At 36.6% G+C, this 19451-nt stretch overlaps 1 protein-coding gene across 3 annotated transcripts in view; it reads right to left on the minus strand.

The window, feature by feature from the left end:
- The window catches only part of ALG6 (ALG6 alpha-1,3-glucosyltransferase), a 66523-nt gene that overhangs the window by 20389 nt on the left and 26683 nt on the right, over positions 1-19451 (minus strand). For all 3 annotated transcript variants that reach the window (XM_047083261.1, XM_047083263.1, XM_047083262.1), the window contains 7 exons: positions 13632-13721; positions 11987-12075; positions 9870-9952; positions 8969-9033; positions 5315-5500; positions 4604-4739; positions 1793-1878 (listed from right to left, as the gene is read on the minus strand). In XM_047083261.1, coding sequence (XP_046939217.1) covers positions 1793-1878; positions 4604-4739; positions 5315-5500; positions 8969-9033; positions 9870-9952; positions 11987-12075; positions 13632-13721 — 735 coding nt within the window. The remainder of the gene's footprint in view (positions 1-1792; positions 1879-4603; positions 4740-5314; positions 5501-8968; positions 9034-9869; positions 9953-11986; positions 12076-13631; positions 13722-19451) is intronic.

Consider the following 19451-nt stretch of genomic DNA (forward strand, 5'->3'; position numbering starts at 1 on the left):
AGCTGAAGCTGGACACAACCGACTAAGCCATCCAGGCACTCCTATTTTTATTTATTAAAATTTAAATTTAAAACCAAATAACATTTAAATAAAATCCATGCACTGAAATATTTACCCACTTTAATATATACATGATTTCATAATACAGAAAACAACATTACAATACTTATGTTATTTATAGAAAAGAATCAAAAAACAGGTAACTAAAAGTCAATTATCAAACACTCAAAATTAAGAAAACACAACCAGGTATAAAAGGGACAATATATAATACAAACAATCATAACATTTACTCGCAAGAGAATCTCTCTGGCCCTCTTCTCACAAAAGTTAACTACCTGATTTTCAAGCCCATGATAAATCAGAAAGAACAAGTTAGAAAGGGAGTGGGCCACTGCTAGAGCCTCTCCTACTAATGGCTGATGAGCAAGGAGGAAAAGGAACTCAAAAGGTAGAGCCATCTGGAGTCATTAAGTACCATGGCAAACAGCTTTTGCAAGCCCTGAAGACAAGTATTACAACACAATACAATAATTGATTTTCCCACCATTGGTGGCTTTGTGGCGTTAACCTGGATTAGCTGAACCACAGTTCCCTGAATTCGCTCTCTAGTATGCTTCCTCCTACAGTGGGCTACACAGGATATTCTCAAAAGAACTAGAGGACAGAGGGAGGCAGCACCCATTCTGTAGCATGCACACATACACATTCTCCCAGTTATTCAAACACTAATCCTGGTGTTGCTGGGAAGAGATTTTGCAGATGTAATCAAAGTCCCTATTCAGCTGATTTTTAACTTAATCAAAATTAAGATTCTTGAACAGCCTGACTTAATCAGTTGGAAGACTTTTACTTGTGTTTTTAATGTTTATTTATTTTGAGAAGGAGAGAGAGAGAATCCCAAGCAGACTCCACACATGGGGCTTGATCTCACAACAAGTGAGATCACAAACTGAGCCAAAATCAAGAGTCAGATGCTTAACCAACTGAGCCACCCAGGTGCCCCTAGAAGACTTTTAAAAGAGGGCTTATGCCTGGGGGCACTTGGTGGCTCAGTTAAACAACAGACTTCAGCTCAGGCTATGATCTCACGGTTCGTGGGTTCAAGCCCCACACTAGGCTCTGTACTGACAGCTCAGAGCCTAGAGCCTCCCTCTGTCTCTCTGCCCCTCCCCTGCTTGTGCGCTCTCTTTCAAAAATAAATAAATTAACATTTTTATTAATGTTAATTAATGTTAATTACTATTAATTTAAAATGTTGATTAAATTAATACTAATTTAAAAAAATTAAAAAGAAAAGAGGGCTTGGGGCTTCTCTAAACTCAGATTCCAAAGAGCAACTGGATTTGAATTGCTTTTCCTTCCCCTTTAGATACTCCTTCCCGAATGCCTGCCTTGTGGACTTCCACGCTCTTCAGTCAGACCCCGCAACTGTATAAACCAAAGCCTTGTAATAAATTCACATGCACCCACACACCTCCTACTGATTCTTCTCTGGTTGAACCCAGATTGATATACACCACTGAAAATCATGACTCTTCAAAACAGTGTTTAATCCTATTTAGTAGACTTTGTTTAAGGGGGAGGGAAGTAGGTAACAATCCAGAAAGATTACCACATAAAATATTGCAAATAAAAGTTTTGTTGTGTAGAGCAATAGGTTTATGTTATGTGGAAAATTCACTAATGTAAAACATCTCATTCCCTAATGATGTCAGATAAATGAGTTATTATCATAACACTTTTAGAGAGAAGCTTATATAACATTATATACAAACTTTGTATCTCTTACCTGATTATTATCTGGAAGTGGTGTGGCAAAATTTCCTTGATCTTCAGAAAGATACTGAAGCTGCACCAAATATTGGCTACTTTATCCTGAAAAGAGATTTGTTAAATTTTACATTCTGAGGGGCCCCTGGGTGGCTCAGTTGGTTAAGCATCTGACTTCGGCTCAGGTCATGATCTCACGGTCTGTGAGTTCGAGCCCCGTGTCAGGCTCTGTGCTGACAGCTCAGACAGAGCCTGGAGACTGTTTCAGATTCTGTGTCTCCCTCTCTCTCTGACCCTCCCCCATTCATGCTGTCTCTCCCTGTCTCAAAAATAAATAAATATTTTTTAAAAAAATTTTACATTCTGATACAACTGAAAGAAATATTAAACTCTACGAGGTACAGCCCATAATCTCTAAACTTTTGAGACATGAAGCTCTTGTTCACAATTTTATAACTAAGTTGATGAAACTCTCCATGGAACACACACACACACACGCACACATACACACAAAACTTCTTCATTTTTTGCAATGCAAACTGACCTATATCACTAGCCAACCATAATCTAGACATTCCCAAGAAATGTTCATTATTTTTCAAACAACAGTACACGATCCCTAAATACTGAAGTTTATTCATCTTTGGAAATTTTTCTAGGAAATCTTATTTTTTTCCTAATTTATAGAACATACATTTTGACCCATTTTATCACATACCTGAAATTATCTCAAGTATAACTTACTAGCAACTAACAATGACAAGAGTTAATTGCTAATAAATCAAGGCATTTAAAGACATTAGCAGTTGTGGTAGGATCACTTTCAAAATTAAATTTGTAACTACAGCTCTCTGCTCATGAAACCCATCCTCTACACAGCTGCTTAACCCACAGCTGTGTAAGCATAACATCAAGAAAGTAACCATCACTGACAACTGTACCACCCTCCTTCCCTCTGTCAGATCAAAGAAAATACTCTTCAGATTTTGAGGACAAGTGAATGGAGGTGACCAGCAACCCCATCAAACATTATGATACTCATTTTTAAAATTATCATGATAAATACTATTTCTGAAATAGAAACAAGGCAAATAACCAAGGAGTTTAGATGGAGAATTAAACTTTTCTTTAAATAGGCTTTAAGGTTAGAGGAAATATAAAGAAGTTAGGAACACAATTTTCAAAATTCAAACCACAGCTCTGCCATGTACAAGCTACATGAATCTCTGACCTGAGTTTTCTAAAATTTTTTCTAATCTTTATTTTTGAGAGAGAGAGACAGAGACAGAGAGACAGACCGTGAGCAGGGGAGGGTCAGAGAGAGAGGGAGACACAGAATCTGAAACAGGCTCCAGGCTCCGAGCTGTCAGCATAGAGCCTGATGTGGGGCTTGAAACTTATGGGCCACGAGATCATGACCTGAGCCAAAGTCAGATGCTTAACCAACTGAGCCACCCAGGCGCCCCATCTGACCTCAGTTTTCTAATCTATAAAGTGGATACAATAGATACCTCAGTCAGAGCTATCGTAAGAATCAAATAAAACCACATGTGAAGTATGTGGCACCTAGTAAGTAAGAGTGGTGACAATAATAGTGATTATTTGTTATTATCAATATCAGTAGCAGCAGTATCCCCATCAACATACAAGTCACACATTCCTATTCCATCACAACACCAAACTCTTTTCTTATCTCTTTCAAAATGCTGGTTCCATCCTCCTATAGATTCACCAAAAGATAATCTAGAGCAATTTATATATTCAAAAATTAGAAAGATATACTTTTCTAATTCTTTTTAAAAGAAATGTTTATCAAAAGCAAATTATCTCTAAATATGTTGTCTCTGTCTAACTTTATTAAAAGGCCTTTTTGTTTCAGAAAAATGGTTTGTTTAATTTAATTACTAAATCTAAATCATCAAATTATCCATGTAATAAAAGTTTAACAAGAGTGATTAAGCTAGCATTAAATGAAATGAAATGAAAGATTCTCATTAAAAATTACTATGGATGAAGGTTATATAAGGAATTATGAGATCTTGCTGAAGCAAACATGATTATTAGTTTAATAAATAATTTCCTAAGACTAAAAAGAGAATATAAACCAAAAAATTACAAAGCTGTTAACTTTGTAGCTACAACTTCTCATGCTGTCTTTCACTATGGATCCTATTTCATTATAAAAATGTATAATTGAATTATGGCTTTCATGATGGCATAAATATTATCTATTCATTTAATGTACTAGAAAATGACAGCTGAGCTAGATTATATACTGGATTAAATAACTGGCAAGGAATGACTGGAAGGAGGGTAACTGAAGTTACATTCCTTGTGTGTCTTCTACATGAAATCCCCAGGACTCACAGCACAGGTAGTGTAACAAGAAAAGAGTGAGAAGAAAATTTAGGGTTTTTTTTTTTTAATGTTTATTTATTGGGGGGAGTGATAGAGGGGCAGAGAGGGAGACAGAAGATCCAAAGTGGGTTCTGCACTGACAGCAGAGAGACTGATGCAGAGTTCGAACTTACGAACCACAAGATCATGACCTGAGCCGAAGTCAGACACTCAACTGACTGAGCCACCCAGGTGCCCCAATGAGAAAGAAGTTGTTTTGTTTGTTTAAATGTTTATTTACTTTGAGAGAGAGAGAGGAGGAGGGGCAGAGAGAATCCCAAGCAGGCTCTGCATAGCACCAAGCCCAACATAGGGTTCAAACTCATGAACCTTGAGATCATGACCTGAGCCGAAATCAAGAGTTGGGTTCAACCAACTGAGCTCAACCGGCTGAGCCACCCAGGTGCCCTAAGAAGAAAGTTTTTAAACATACCTCAAACAATCCACGATCAACTGGGAAGAGTCTTCTTAGAACTTGCAGTGTTTGCTCCCTTTCTGTACAGAATGGCAGCCAGCAGAGAATGAAGGAAGCTACAACTGTACAAGCTAGCTTAATTAACAATACAAACCTAGAACAAAAACAAAGGTGACCAGTAGACAAGGAAAGGTTAATAATTCTAAGAAATCAGTCTGTCTCACTAAAGATGATAAATACAAATATACAGCAATAATAAATCTATGCTACTAAAAAAGGTTTAATATGGCAGTGTAGTCAAATAAGAGTTAAGCAATTCACAATCATTAAGATGTACACCTCTCTAACAAAAAGACTATCACCATCTTAATTAACATTTAACTTAGATGCCTTTCCAATCAGCCATGAAAAAAAATGTCAAACTGGGATGTATTTCTAATAAGTATAAAATGTAATATGCTCTAAATGGATGAAATCTTATAGCAATACTCTAACAAGAGCCAATCCACATTACCTCCAGTAAATTTACATAGATCAAAATATTTCTCTAGTTTGGAAGATTTAAAATAATACAGAACATGACAATCTCTCTTCCAACTCACCTCAGAGCCAACACATTAATAAGAAGTCACCTAAAGGCAAAATGAAAGACCACCTTCTCCCTGGTAAGTATGCCAAATAAATTCTCTGAAGTAATTTTTAAAATTCTGTAGTGTAAAAGCCACTCACCCCTTTCCTTTCAGGCCTTTTTTAAAACACTTGCCGAGTAAAAAGCAAAAAAATGGCAAAGAGTGGTAAAGTTCCATCTGTTTATAATTTATAGCTAAGCAAAATGCCAACGAGCCTAGCAGGTCCCAGTCACAAGATACTCCAAGAACACCCCACAAAGCAAAGCCAAGACTCACAGAATTATATATGTTCCTGTGTCAAGGAAATTATCTCAATAATTAAAACAAATAGATCTTGCATTTTATAGAACATATTTCTTATGTGATTTTAAAACAATATATACAATGAAAGCTATTTCTAAACAGAAATTTAAAGTATTGAAGTCATAAACTAATTTGAAATTGTATATAATGGCCTCAAATATATTAAATCAGACTGCTAAATAGAGCAACAGATTTGTTCCAGGTTTAAAGACCACTAAGTAGTTAACACATAGCGTTGTTTCTGCTAGACTATTTCACACTATTACTATAATAACATACCAAAATCTAGACAAGAAAACAATGCTCCAAAGTAAAACACACACATACTGATATCACTATACCTCCTCTATAATATGAATCAATATAGTAAGTTATAAGTTGATCAGAAACTAATAACCTTATTATAGCAAAACAACATTACAATTAGATTTTTCAGCTCAAATGGTAGCTAGGCACTCATGTTTGCCCTCCTCTCCTTCCCAAGACTCCCTTAAAATGATAGGGAATTTTTAAAAGTAAATATTCACAGCTGTAAAAAAGAACAGGAAGATGGGTTACAACAGATGAAGATTTCAACACACTTCTAGAAGACAGAAAGGACACAGAGGCAGTAACAAATAAAATAGGATGGAAGAAGCCAGAGCTTAGAAAATGCATACAGGAGGCCCAAGCAACCAAGAAGCCAATTTACTCTGCAAGCCCCTAGAACACTCAGGAAACACCATGAAGGTTAGGGTGCTTGAGTAACATGTTGAAAAGAAAACAGGAGGATTAAGTGAAAATGCCTAGATGGAGAAGTCAAATCCCATCTTACTCCTGTGTAGAGATTACCTGGCAACCAAATATTTACCACCACTACCCCATCCCCTACCCCCAGGGAACAGAAGGAATATTTCTCCAAAGAAGTGTAATAAACTATATACACTAAATACACTAGGGCAGCTAGTGTAGAAGTTAACATTACAGTGCCAAACCTCCACATTCTGACACTTAAGGACCCCAAAGTGTACTGGCCAGCCCCTTGCCCACTTACCTTATAGTGGGCCAAATACAGAGAACTCACATGCAGCTTTCTTTTCTGTCTTACTCTTAAATAAGCACAGATACACTAGGATGAGACACACATTTAAAGAAAAACCTATGACAAGAGAAAGAACCAGAAGGAAAAGGGGGAAAAAAAGTCACCCTAGAAGAATGGACATAATTCAGGGAATCGTAGAAAAAAGAATAAATTCATATTTAAGATAGGATTAACAAAACAAATGAAACTTAACAGAAGCATTAGAGATAAAGTCAAGATAATCTTGTAAACCATAAAACAAAAGACAAAGAGATGCTCAACACAGAGATGAAAGCTCTAACATCTGTCTAATAAGCTCAAGAAAGAGTAAAGTGAGAAAATCATCAAACCCGAGAATTTCCCAGAACTCAAGAACATGAGTCTTCAAAATAAATGACACATAGAGTATTCAAAATAATTGTCACAAATACCTATGCCTGAACAAATCATTTCAGAGCCCAAAAAAGTAAAAAATAGTTAAGAGCAGCCGCAGCAGCAGCAAGAACAACAGATAATAATAGCAATAAATACTCATATAGAGCTTAGTATCTCCCAGGTACTGTTTTAAATGCTATAAATAATAAAATCCATTTAATTCTCAAAACAAGCACACAAAATGTGGTGCCTGTCTGGCTCAGAAGAGCATGCAACTCCTGATGAGATCAGGGTCATGAGTTCCAGCTCCATGTTGGGTGTAGAGATTATTTAAATAAACAAACAAACAAACTTAAGAAAAAAAGTATACAAAGTAAGGGTAATTATTATCCCCATTTAATAAATGAGGAAAATAAAATACATAGTAGTTAAAAAATGTGTCCCCACCAAATTACATAATCCCAAAAGCTTCAAGAGTTTAATGTTAATCACAGAGGAGATACAAATTCATCAGAATGTTTAAAACGAAAATGGCCAACTACTGATGAAGATGAGTATATGGAACACTAACATCATTTCTAACAAGAATGTTAAGGGTACACCATGCTTAAAAACCACTCAGGAATATCTAAAATTAAACATGTAACATACCCTATAACTCTGCAATTTCTCTCATAAGAAATATATTTATAGGTGTACAAAGAGACATTTATAAGACTGTTCGTAGCAACATATCATCATAGCCAAAACCTGGAAACAATCCAAATGTCTATGAGTAACAAAATTATGTGTATTCTTTCAATAGAACATAGAGCAATGTAAGTGAACAAACCACAGCTACACACAACTACAAAAAAACTCACAAAATGTTGAACCAAAAACACCAAACACAAAGGAATACCTGTTGTGTTGTCTCTTTTATATTAAGTCCAGAAAAGAGGGAAAACTAAACTATAGTGTTATCAGTTGGTATGTGGCTATCTTTGGGAAAGGAGGAGAGAGAAGTACTTAGGAGCTGTACAAGTGCAGATTTTGGATCCTGGCAACATTCTATTTTTTGACTCCCGGTAATCGTTTGTCAATGCACTGAGACACATATTTACATTTTGTGCACTTTTCTGTAAGAGTGTTACATTTCAAAGTAAATACAGTTCTTAAAATCTCATAAACAACTTTTTTTGTTGTTGTTCTTTTTTTTCTTTATTTCAGCGTTCCTGATATTATCAGAGTTATCAGATGGCCATGATCCCAGAATGCAAAAAAACAAAAAAGGCAACTAGGAAAGTGGACAGAATAAAAACTCTGATTTAATCTTTTGTAAATCCTTTGACAAATACACATATTAATTTTGTTATAACTAAAACAGACTGGCATCAAAAGGAAAAGCTATCAATCGATCATGTTGCTGTGGGACAGATGGGGACAGACAGTAATAGTTCATACATCAGAAGATAAAATGGACGGTCATGTCCAAATTTTATCAACTTTCCTCTAAGATTTGTTCGAATGTTCCTTACTTTACATATCAAAAAATTACACACATAAAATCCACATAGCTTTTAATTATTCAGTTTTAGTTCTCTGAAGCTTCCAGTTACCGCTATCTGTTAGAGAAACATCTTGGTTTAAAACTCGAAAAATTCAATGACTATTTCCTTTCTGTCAGTGTCAGATGACATTTACAAAAGATAGAAGATATGTTATACCTCTTTAGAGTTAGAAGAGCATAAGCATACTTGGCACTCTTTTTCCAGGTCTCCAGAAGAGCTCATCAGTGACCAACATTTTGTTCCCAAGCCAAAAGGGTATAAGAAAAGCAATTCTACTTTCAATAAATCTGTACTTTACTCTTAAAGTAAAAGCTTGGTGAAAACATTCTATCATATTATTGTGAAAAACAGTTTAAGTAAGCAAGTACCCTAGCAAATAAGACATTACTGGATGACAACATTATACACCCTGAGCCTAGATCTCAAAATATGCATCTGACTTCATTTTTAAATTAGTAAAGGATACTGAAAATGTCCATAGTCGATAAGAATAAGGCCTGGATACAGCAATATGCATAATGCATTAGCAACCTGTAAAGTAAAACATTGTGAAATAAGAAAGTCACGTTACTCAGGGGCATCTGGGTGGCTCAGTCAGTTAAGCATCCAACTCTTGATCTCAGCTCAGGTCACGATCTCACAGTTTCGTGGGTTCAAGCCCCACGTCAGGCTCTATGCTGACAGTGCCAGGCCTACTTGGGATTCTCTCTTTCCTCTCTGCCCCTCCTCCACTCTCTCTCTTTCTCTCAAAATAAATAAACATTAAAAAAAATTTTTTTAAAAGTCATGTGACTCAAATCAGAGTAAGACTACTGTTTGATTCAACATAGCAAATGTTCCCTCTCACCTTGTAATGTATCAAAATTTTTATAAAATATTTTTATAAAATATTTCTCCAAACACTGAAGTTTTCATGGAGGTGACATAAGATACCTCAGTAATAAGGAAAAAAAATCACTAACAGGTATTTGTCAGAGAAAGCACGTGTAGATATACAAATCAAAGAAGTCAATCTAATGATTAATCTGTATAAAATGACCCGAAGGAATATCTGTTAAGTGGGAATAAGACAATATACACCGACTCTTCAAAATGCCTTCCTTCCCACAAACCATTCAGATTTATCAGTAAAGCTATAAATTCGGTATGCTATGTAATCCAGCAGTACATAACATCTAAATCCCAGGCATCTTATTACTACAGTTGAACATTGCAATTATTAGTCTAAGGTAAGTTTAATTGACAAAAGAATCACTATTCTACAATAGCCTATTCCCCAAAGCATGGCTTCTGTAAGCTCTATACTTTAATAGTGAAGCTAATAAAACATTTCAGAGATGAAATGTCAGGTTAACTTTAAAACTTACCTTTTTCTTAGTTGAGATTTCTTTTAAACAACAACAGTATAAAACTACTGCTGGTATATAAATCAGCAAGTCAGCAATTAACACTGAAAAAGCAACCAAATCATTTTAAACATGGGTCTGCTGGGATTTTCAATAACATGAAAAGCCATCCTCCCCCGACTCTAACCCTGAGTGGAAATTCTGTTAACAGGAGGCTCTCACCCACTCTGGACAAAGCCTTTACACAGTTCACCCTGTCCGTTCCCTTCACCTGTGCCTAATTTCAATTGTTATGGTGCTACAACTCTAAGAGTCTCGTAATTTTCTCTAATAAATTCACACATTAAATCAATTAGATGTATCCAAAATTCATTCCCTCTTTGCTCTGACTTAGACTTAAGAATACTCAAAGCAAAGGAAAACAACACTTTTTTGCCAGCATCTGTATATTCCAAATTTTCTGGTATGAAGTATACCTCAAATGATGCAATTCATGTAAGAATCCTTTTTAAATGTTAATATTTATAAAACTACATAAACTTTTGCTAATTAATGCATATAAAGAGCTTGACAGACCCAGGTAAGGAGGAAACTGAAAAAAACAGTTAAAAAAAAACCAATTCATAATTTGGAATGTTCAGTTCTTTTAGAACAAAGAAATACAAATACATTAAGTTCTTCAACAGTACAACATAGCTACCCAACGAGACTATTTTTTTTGTTGTTCCAGGCTAACTACAGTGTCCAGAATAAGGTAAATGACAGTAAACTGTCAGTTTTAGAAGCATGCAATCTATTTTCAGCTCCAGATGCCACATTTAAGATGACACTGACAAAATGGAACATATTCAAAGGAGCACAACCAGAGGCCTCAAACCATAATCACATTCAACAAGCTGGCCATCTAAGAAATAGCTAACGTATCTAAAAATATTTAACCTGGAGTAGAGGTGACTTCAAATGTCTGTAGGGTGTTAGGTATACAAAGGATCAGACTTGTTCTATGTAGCCTAAGGAAACAGAACCTAAAGTGACAAGTGGAGGTTCAACATAAAAAGGAAATGTTGAGTGACTGGGGCCCTCTGAAAATACAACAGACTGTTTCTAAAGGTTGTGAGTTCTCAGATACAGGTATTAGTTCAGAAGCTAAATAATCCTCCAGTGAGTATGCAGTTCAGAGAGGATTAAAGCTCTGTGAGGAAAGGAAAATGGTATGGCAGAGGGAAAGACAGGCAAGACAGATTATCTCTTGGGCCTCAGATTTCATGACTGGATGAATGATGAAGAGAACAAACTCCAACTAAATTCAGACTAATGAAGGAAAAGGCCAAGACAGAGCATTAAAGTCTAAATCATGTAAAGCTTTTAAAGAAACCTAATCTTACTACTTTCAAGCTCTTAGAAGAGCACATAATACATGCTCAATATATACCTGTTGAATGGATTATTTAATTTAGCAAAAATGCACAGCAATACAATGTATAAGATATAACCACAAGGTTTACTTTAAGAAAAAGGTGAGGGGCATCTGGGTGGCTCAGTCGGTTAAGCGTCAGTCCAATTCTTGATTTCAGCTCAGGTCATGATCTCCTGACTTGTGAGTTTGAGCCCCATGTCAGGCTCTGCGCTGACAGCACAGAGCCTGCTTGGGACTCTGTTTTTCTTTCTCTCTCCCTCTCTCTCTCTCTCTGCCCCTCCCCTTCTCACTCTCTTTCTTCCTCTCTCTCTCTCAAAAATAAACATTAAAAAAAAAAAAGGTGAAAGGAATTTGGAATAAAGATATTAACGCAGCAGTAAACAACTAAAACTTCAATTTATGGCTATCTGACCTCAGGTAAGCTATTAGCATCACTCAACTGTGCTTCCACCCCCTTAGATTAAAGTAAAGATAGTAACAGTATTTTGCTCATTTGGGTATTGAAAGAATTGAGATAATAATAAATGTAAAGCACCCGGAATTATTCCTATTCTCTTGTTTTTCAGCTTACATATACATTTGATCATGTATTATACATATGTATACATACAGTTACACAATATTAAAAGTCAATAAGAGTAATAGAATTTTCTATCAGTTTGTTCACAATTTTTTTAAAAATCAAAATGTGCTTTGAGAATCAACTCCTTTGCTCTCTTACCTGTGGTACGCATAAAGAGCTTATGTGCCTGACTTTCATATCCACGTGATGTATGGAGAGCAATCCAGTCTGGATTTATAAACTTTGCCCTGAAAAATCAAAGCATATATACACATACAGTATTACTCATCTCTTTTAGCCATAAGAACATCTGAAGACATATGAATCTATTTCAAGAAGTGGCCATTGCTCTTAGACTTCACTCTTTTATTTAATCATGTGAAACTGACTTAAGCTGTAACACAGGGTCTACCTCACTCACCTTCCAACAAAACCATGTAACATGTCACAAAAATCCCGACCTTCACAATTCTTTCAGTATAAAAACAATCTGATGTGTCATGTTTCATGTATTAAACACATACTTTATAAAGGACAATATGCTAGTATTGACCAAAGGATTATGTTTTATAGTTTATAATCTTCTCAGTTATCATAACAATCAGCAATAGCTACTAATTATAAATCATTGCATAAAAGTAAACATAATTTTTAAAGATAAATTAAATTTTCAACCATATTATGTTACTCTGAGCACTACAAAGTATATCTGATTATCATAAACTTTAGGGACTTATTTTTAATCCAGGAAGCTAATTTTCACAAACTATGAATAAAGGAAAAATAAAAACCAAATAAGATTTGAGCTTGGAAAGTAATATGAATAAGTTCCTCAAATTTTTGCTAGCACACTTCAAGTCTGAAATGGGATACTATTAAAGAGCAAGACTGGGGGTGCCTGGGTGGCTCAGTCAAATATCTTACTCTTGATTTCGGCTCAGGTCATCATCTCATGGTTCATAAGACCGAGCCCCACACATCACAGAGCCTACTTGAGATTCTTTCTCTCCCTTTCTCTCTGCCCCTCCCCCACTCATGCTATCTCTCAAAATAAATAAACATTTTTTTAAAAAAGAGCAAAACTGAGTCTCCACCAAACAGAAGTTTCATAATCTTCTATAAACCATTCTATTTCTTTAAAAGAGAAGGAATTCCAACCTTGATCTTAAATCCTAAGTGAGACACTATAGTAATTAGAGTTTCTAACTTAACATGTTAGTCAGAATACCATTTGGACCTCTATCTTTTTCATTCACTGTGGACCATTCCATAAAAAAAAGCAGGGGCGCCTGGGTGGCGCAGTCGGTTGAGCGTCCGACTTCAGCCAGGTCGCGATCTCCCGGTCCGTGAGTTCGAGCCCCGCGTCGGGCTCTGGGCTGATGGCTCAGAGCCTGGAGCCTGTTTCCGATTCTGTGTCTCCCTCTCTCTCTGCCCCTCCCCCGTTCATGCTCTGTCTCTCTCTGTCCCAAAAAAATAAATAAACGTTGAAAAAAAAGCATACACAACTAACCATATTAGATGTATTTGTCAGTAGTCCATGAGTAATTACTAGTATCTGTGCTTCAAAACAAAGGTAGATTTTTACATTTCTTTCTAGCCTATCCTCCAAAGAAATTATGGAAATGTTCAAACTTTGATAGTTAACTTACAACCTGACTGCAAAGGTACAATGCTTTACAAACCACAATACAAAAGTAGGTACAAACAATCGGTCCTCTACTCAACAAAGCCAGATCACACAGTTTCTTACTAAACCTGTTAAGCGCATAAACATTTAGAGTTACATTAAAGACAAAAAACTTACACATATGCACATAAAAGACTATGATAGGCTGTAAGAGGTGGATAATCCAATCCCCAATATTGTAAATTGTTATCACTACTGTTAAAATACCTAGGAAAAAAAAAAAAAGCAACATTCCATTAATCAATATTCAAGAAACAGACTTATAATTTAACATCTCATTTAATTAAAATGAAAAAATATGTTATACAAGGTAAAAAAAATTCATCTAAACTTTGTCTTTTCCCCTTCAGTTAAATTTTGTGAAATCACAATTAAAAGTTTTTGAGTACAGTTAAGTAATTTATTATCTAAACCAAGACACTCTCGGCTTACTCTTGAGAGTAAAAGAGGAAATTATTAATAATTAAGCCCTAACAAGAAATGCAAACCAAGATTGTCCCAGGCAAACCAGAACTTACTGTCACTCTATTAATCGTCTAAGTCAATGATAAACATGTATACAACAAAATAACATGCAAAAAAGACAATTTACTTCTGATAACCTAACAAAGTAAAGAAACAATACAAAATAACAATTTAAAAAAAGTAAAAAAAGTCAGGAGCACCTGGCTGGCTCATTCGGTGGAGCATGTACCTCTTGATCTTGGGGTTCTGAGTTTGAGCTTTATGTTGGGTGTACAGATTACTTTAAAAAGTTAAAAACTCAGGGCACTTGGGTGGTTCAGTCGGATGAGCATCCGACTTTGGCTCAGGTCATGATCTCATGGTTTTTGAGTTGGAGCTCCACATAGGGCTTGCTGATGTCAGCCTGTCAGCACAGAGCCCGCTTCAGGTCCTCTTGTCCCCCTCTCTCTGCTCTTTCCCCGTTTGTGCTCTCCCAAAATAAATATATATTTAAAATTAAAAAATAAAATTAAAAAACAAAGAAAGGCAAAAAATCAGTATCAAAGAATACACAAAGATTTGGTTTATGGAAAGAGAAATACCTTATGGAACAGGTATACTTTTAGTAAGACTTTGAAAACAATTCAACTTATAATGAAAGCCTATTATATGCAAGATTCTGTGCACTGGGGAAGAAAACTAGGTCTAACACTCATAAATTAATAGGCTCCTGCAGTTTGCCAGAATGGAAAGGCACTATATAGAACTACTATGGCTAAAGAAGTGAAAACTAAGTTTACATAAACAGACTTCTTAATTATATACTTTAAATGGGTCAAATTTCTTAAGTGTTACAATCTCCTACTTTGGGATTACAATTTTCTTTTAAATTAACATTCAATCCCATTAAATAGTCTATTGTTCATCTTCAGAAGATCTGTTTTACTTAGTGTTAGTCACATGAAATGTTGGTTGATATGGAAGAGATGGGAACTAATAAAATGATCAAGGCACACTAGACAGCCAAGAGATCTAGGCATAGGGTACTACAGCATGTACCGGCTGGTGGCAGTTGTCCACTCCAGCAGCAACATCCATGTGAACCATCCTAGGCCCTATATCTGACTGAAACTTGAAGCCAAGAGGCAGTGAACCCAAGAATTTCCAGGTTAGCTAGAACTCCTTTTGACAGCTTACATCTGAGAAACTCAGCCAGGCCAATAGTGGAGACCAGAGGACTCACTTCTCTAGTGCCCTCTGAAGACAGGCACTAATTGTGTTATTTCCAAATTCACCTCACTTCCAGGCACATTGGCATAAAATTTTATTGTACTTCCCTCACAGAGTTGTTGAATGATTGGGTTAAATACGTAAAGCTGTTAAATCACTGCCTGACACACAGCAAGTACACAATAGTAGTTCTAACTGTGTATTAGCCACAAAACTAACGGGATGTATCTAGCAATGGAAAACCATTTTGACCAATACAATTTCATTTGGTTTTCTGCTTCTTATGAAACAAAAGCTATTTTTTGTTTACTCCAACCTTGGGATCCTCTGGAGATAAGTAAAAGAGGCAATGACAGTAAAGTGTAAGCATGCAAAGATAGATACTAACAGTAAAGTCACTGGTTGGACTTGAGAAGAAAGAATGACAGGGCTAACCACCTTGTTCCCTATTCTTATGGAAGTGGACAAATAAGAGTGGAATTTACGGAAAAAGTAGCTTTCAAATGTTTCCAGTAAAGCTTCAAAATCTACTAGTAGAAACAAAGCAACTAGTTAATTCTCTGCCTTATATATTTTAGATATATCTGAAAAGTTGTGCACATGCTATTTATATGTTGAAATGTACTTTGCCAATGAATTCCCAAATAATCTCAGTTAAGTGTTTTGTCAGAAAAAATCTGGCTACCATGCGAATTATGAAATTACATTCAAGAGTGTTATCATTAACTTCAAGATACAATTTTTCTTTTTTTTTTTAGATTTTTTTAATGTTTTTTTTTTTTTTTTTACTTTTGAGAGAGAGAGAGGGAGAGGGACGGGGAGAGAGAGAGAGAGAGAGAGAACATGAGCAGGGGAGGGGCAGAGAGAGACCAAGACAGATCTGAAGCAGGCTTCAGGCTCTGAGCTGTCAGCACAGAGCCCAACGTGGGGCTCAACCTCAGGAGCCATGAGATCATGACCTGAGCCAAGGTCCGACACTTAACTGACTGAGCCACCCAGGCACCCCATGATACAGTTTTTTTCTAATACACAACCCAGAGTCATGGGTATTTTTACTTTTTAAAAAAATACATATATATTTTTTAAGTTTATTTATTTTTGAGAGAGAGTGGGCATGTGGGCACTCGAACTGGGGAGGGAGAGAGAGAGAGGGAGAGAGAATATCAAGCAGGCTCTGCACTGACATGGGCCTCAATCACACAAACCGTGAGATCGTGACCTGAGCCAAAATCACGAGTTGGACATTTAACCACTAAGCCACCCAGGTCCCCCCAAAAAACATATTTTGAAGTGAAATAGTTTCAAATTCACAGAAGAGTTTCAACAATAGTTCAAAGAATTTCTCCACATCAAAATGTAAAATTTTTATATGACAAGATACCTTAAGAAAAGTTTAAAGGCAAGAAAAACAGGAAGATGTTTATTTTATACACACATACACATTAAGAAAAATGATTAAAACGTAGAATACTGTTATAGCAGACAGACTTTAAGGTCATCCCCATAAATCCCATCTCCTATTGTTCATGCCCCTGAATGTATACAATCCCCTTAAGTGTGCAAGACCTGTGACTTGCTTGTAACCAAGAGAATATGACAAAGGTCATAGATATCACTCTTGTGCTTATGTTTTGTATATATGTAAGATTCTGTCTTGCTAGTAATTGTGCCAGAAAGACTCCCTTTCACGGACTTTGAAGAGGGAAGCTGTCGTGTTTTCATAAGTGACCATACTGGAGAAGCCACATGGCAAGAAACTGCAAGTAGACTCTAGCAGCTGAGGGTAGCATCCAACAAGAAACTGAAGTCCTCAGTCTTGCAGACGCAAGGAAATTAATTCTGCCAACAACCTGAGGTACCTTGGAAATGGTTCCTCCCCCAGTTCAAACTCTGGTAAGACTAGAGCCCCAGATGACAACTGGATTGCATGCAGCCTCCTAGAGGCCCTGAGCAGAATATCAAGATAAGCCATGCCCAGACTTCTGACCTAAAAAAAAAAAAAGCTGTGTGATAAAAAATGTGTCTTTAAGGGGCGCCTGGGTGGCTCAGTCGGTTAAGCAACCGACCTCAGCTCAGGTCATGATCTCATGGTTCGTGGGTTCGAGCCCCGCGTCAGGCTCTGTGCTGACAGCTCAGAGCCTTGAGCCTGCTTCGGGTTCTGAGTCTCCCTCTCTCTCTGTTCCTCCCCTGCTCTCACTCTGTCTCTCTCTCTCTCAAAAAGAAATAAAGATTTTAAAAAATTGAAAAAAAAATGTGTCTTTAAGTAATTACCATTTGTGGTCATTTGTTAACATAGAATAGAAAATTAATATACAGTAGTCCTCCCTTACCCACAGTTTCACTTTCTGCGATTGCAGCGACCAGTGGTTAACTGCAGTCTGGAAGCAGGCTGTCCTCCTGACGTATCCTCAGAAGGTCAACAGTAGCTTAATGCTACATCACAATGCCTATGTCATTCACTGCACTTCATCTCAGGATGTAGGCATTTTATTATCTTACATCATCACAAGAAGAAAGGTGAGTACAGTCCAATAAGATATTTTAAGAGAGACAAATTCCCATAACTTTTATTACAGTACATGGTTATAGTTGTTATATTTTATTATTAGTTATCATTATTAATCTCTTACTGTACTAATTTATGAATTAAACTTTATTGTTGGTATGCATGTATAGGAAAAAACATAGCCTATAGGGTTTGGTGCTATCCATAGTTTCAGGCATACACTGGGGGTATTGGAACTTATGCCCCATGGATAGTAGGGGACTACTGAAACTTTATTTTATTTTTAATTTATTTTTAACATTTACTTATTCTTGAGAAAAAGAGAGAGAGAGAGAGTGCAATCAGGGGAGGAGCAGAGAGAGAGGGAGACACAGAATCCGAAGCAGGCTCCAGGCTCTGAGCTGTCAGCACAGAACCTGATGTGGAGCTCGAACTCATGAACCATGAAATCATGACCTAAGCCGAAGTTGGATGCTTAACCAACTAAGCCACCCAGGTGCCCCTGTAACTTTATTTTAAAACCATACAAATTAAGGGCACCTGGGTGGCTCAATTGGTTAAGCATTCAACTCTTGGTTTTGGCTCAGGACATGATCTCATGGTTTGTGAGATTGAGCCCAACATTGGGCTCTGTGTTGACAGCATGCAGCCTGTTTGGGACTCTCTCTCTCCTTCTCTGTACCCTCCCCCACTTGCACTCTCTCTCTCTGTCAAAATAAATAAATAAACATTTAAAAGTAAATAAACAGAGGTGCCTGGGTGGCTCAACTCTTGGTCGGCTCAGATCACGATCTCACAATTGGTAAGATCGAGCCCCATGTTGGGCTCTGCACTGTCAGCATGGAGGCTGCTTAGGATTCTCTCTCTCCCCCTCTCTCTGCCCCTCCCCTGCTCACAGGGTCTCTCACTCTCAAAATAAATAAATAAATTTAAAATATAAATAATTAAAAATAATATAAATAAATTCATACAAATTATTACAAAAAAGACCTGCAATCCACCAAAAACATGGAAAAAAGATATAAATATGCAATTTTTTTTAAATTTTTTTTTTCAACGTTTATTCATTTTTGGGACAGAGAGAGACAGAGCATGAACAGGGGAGGGGCAGAGAGAGAGGGAGACACAGAATCGGAAACAGGCTCCAGGCTCTGAGCCATCAGCCCAGAGCCCGACGCGGGGCTCGAACTCACGGACCGTGAGATTGTGACCTGGCTGAAGTCAGACGCTTAACCGACTGCGCCACCCAGGCGCCCCTAAATATGCAATTTTTAGAAGAAATACATTGATCAGCAAATATATTAAAAAATGTTCAATGTCACAAGTACTCAAGGAAATGGAAATTTTAAAAGTCTGGGGTTATTAAGTGTTGATAAACGTGTGTAGAAAGAAGATATTCTTGTGTTGGTATCCATTAAAACTGTCTACTTCAGAGATTCCACTTCTAACAATCTATCCAGAAAAAACCATGTGAACAGAGAAAATATAGTTTATTTAATCATCCCCCTATAAGAGAAAATTTAGAGTGTGTCAGATTTCTCATTACTATAAACAATGCTGAAATAAACAGCCATGCCCACCAATTCTCTTGATTTATAAAACTGTGATTTTGTTTAGAAAACAAGCTCAGGGTAAGTGGACTCTTCCGTTAGCCCCAGGTATAAACCATACCTGCACTGAGTCAAGCATCTTTTATTAATGATTGCTTTAAAGTTGGGAAAGATTTTGCTCCATGACAAAAAGAGAGGTAATAAGAA

The sequence above is a fragment of the Lynx rufus genome, unplaced genomic scaffold, assembly GCF_022079265.1.
Source record: "Lynx rufus isolate CCGP_SWC_20201006 ecotype Redwood Valley unplaced genomic scaffold, mLynRuf1.p SCAF_2, whole genome shotgun sequence".
Classification (NCBI taxonomy): domain Eukaryota; kingdom Metazoa; phylum Chordata; class Mammalia; order Carnivora; family Felidae; genus Lynx; species Lynx rufus.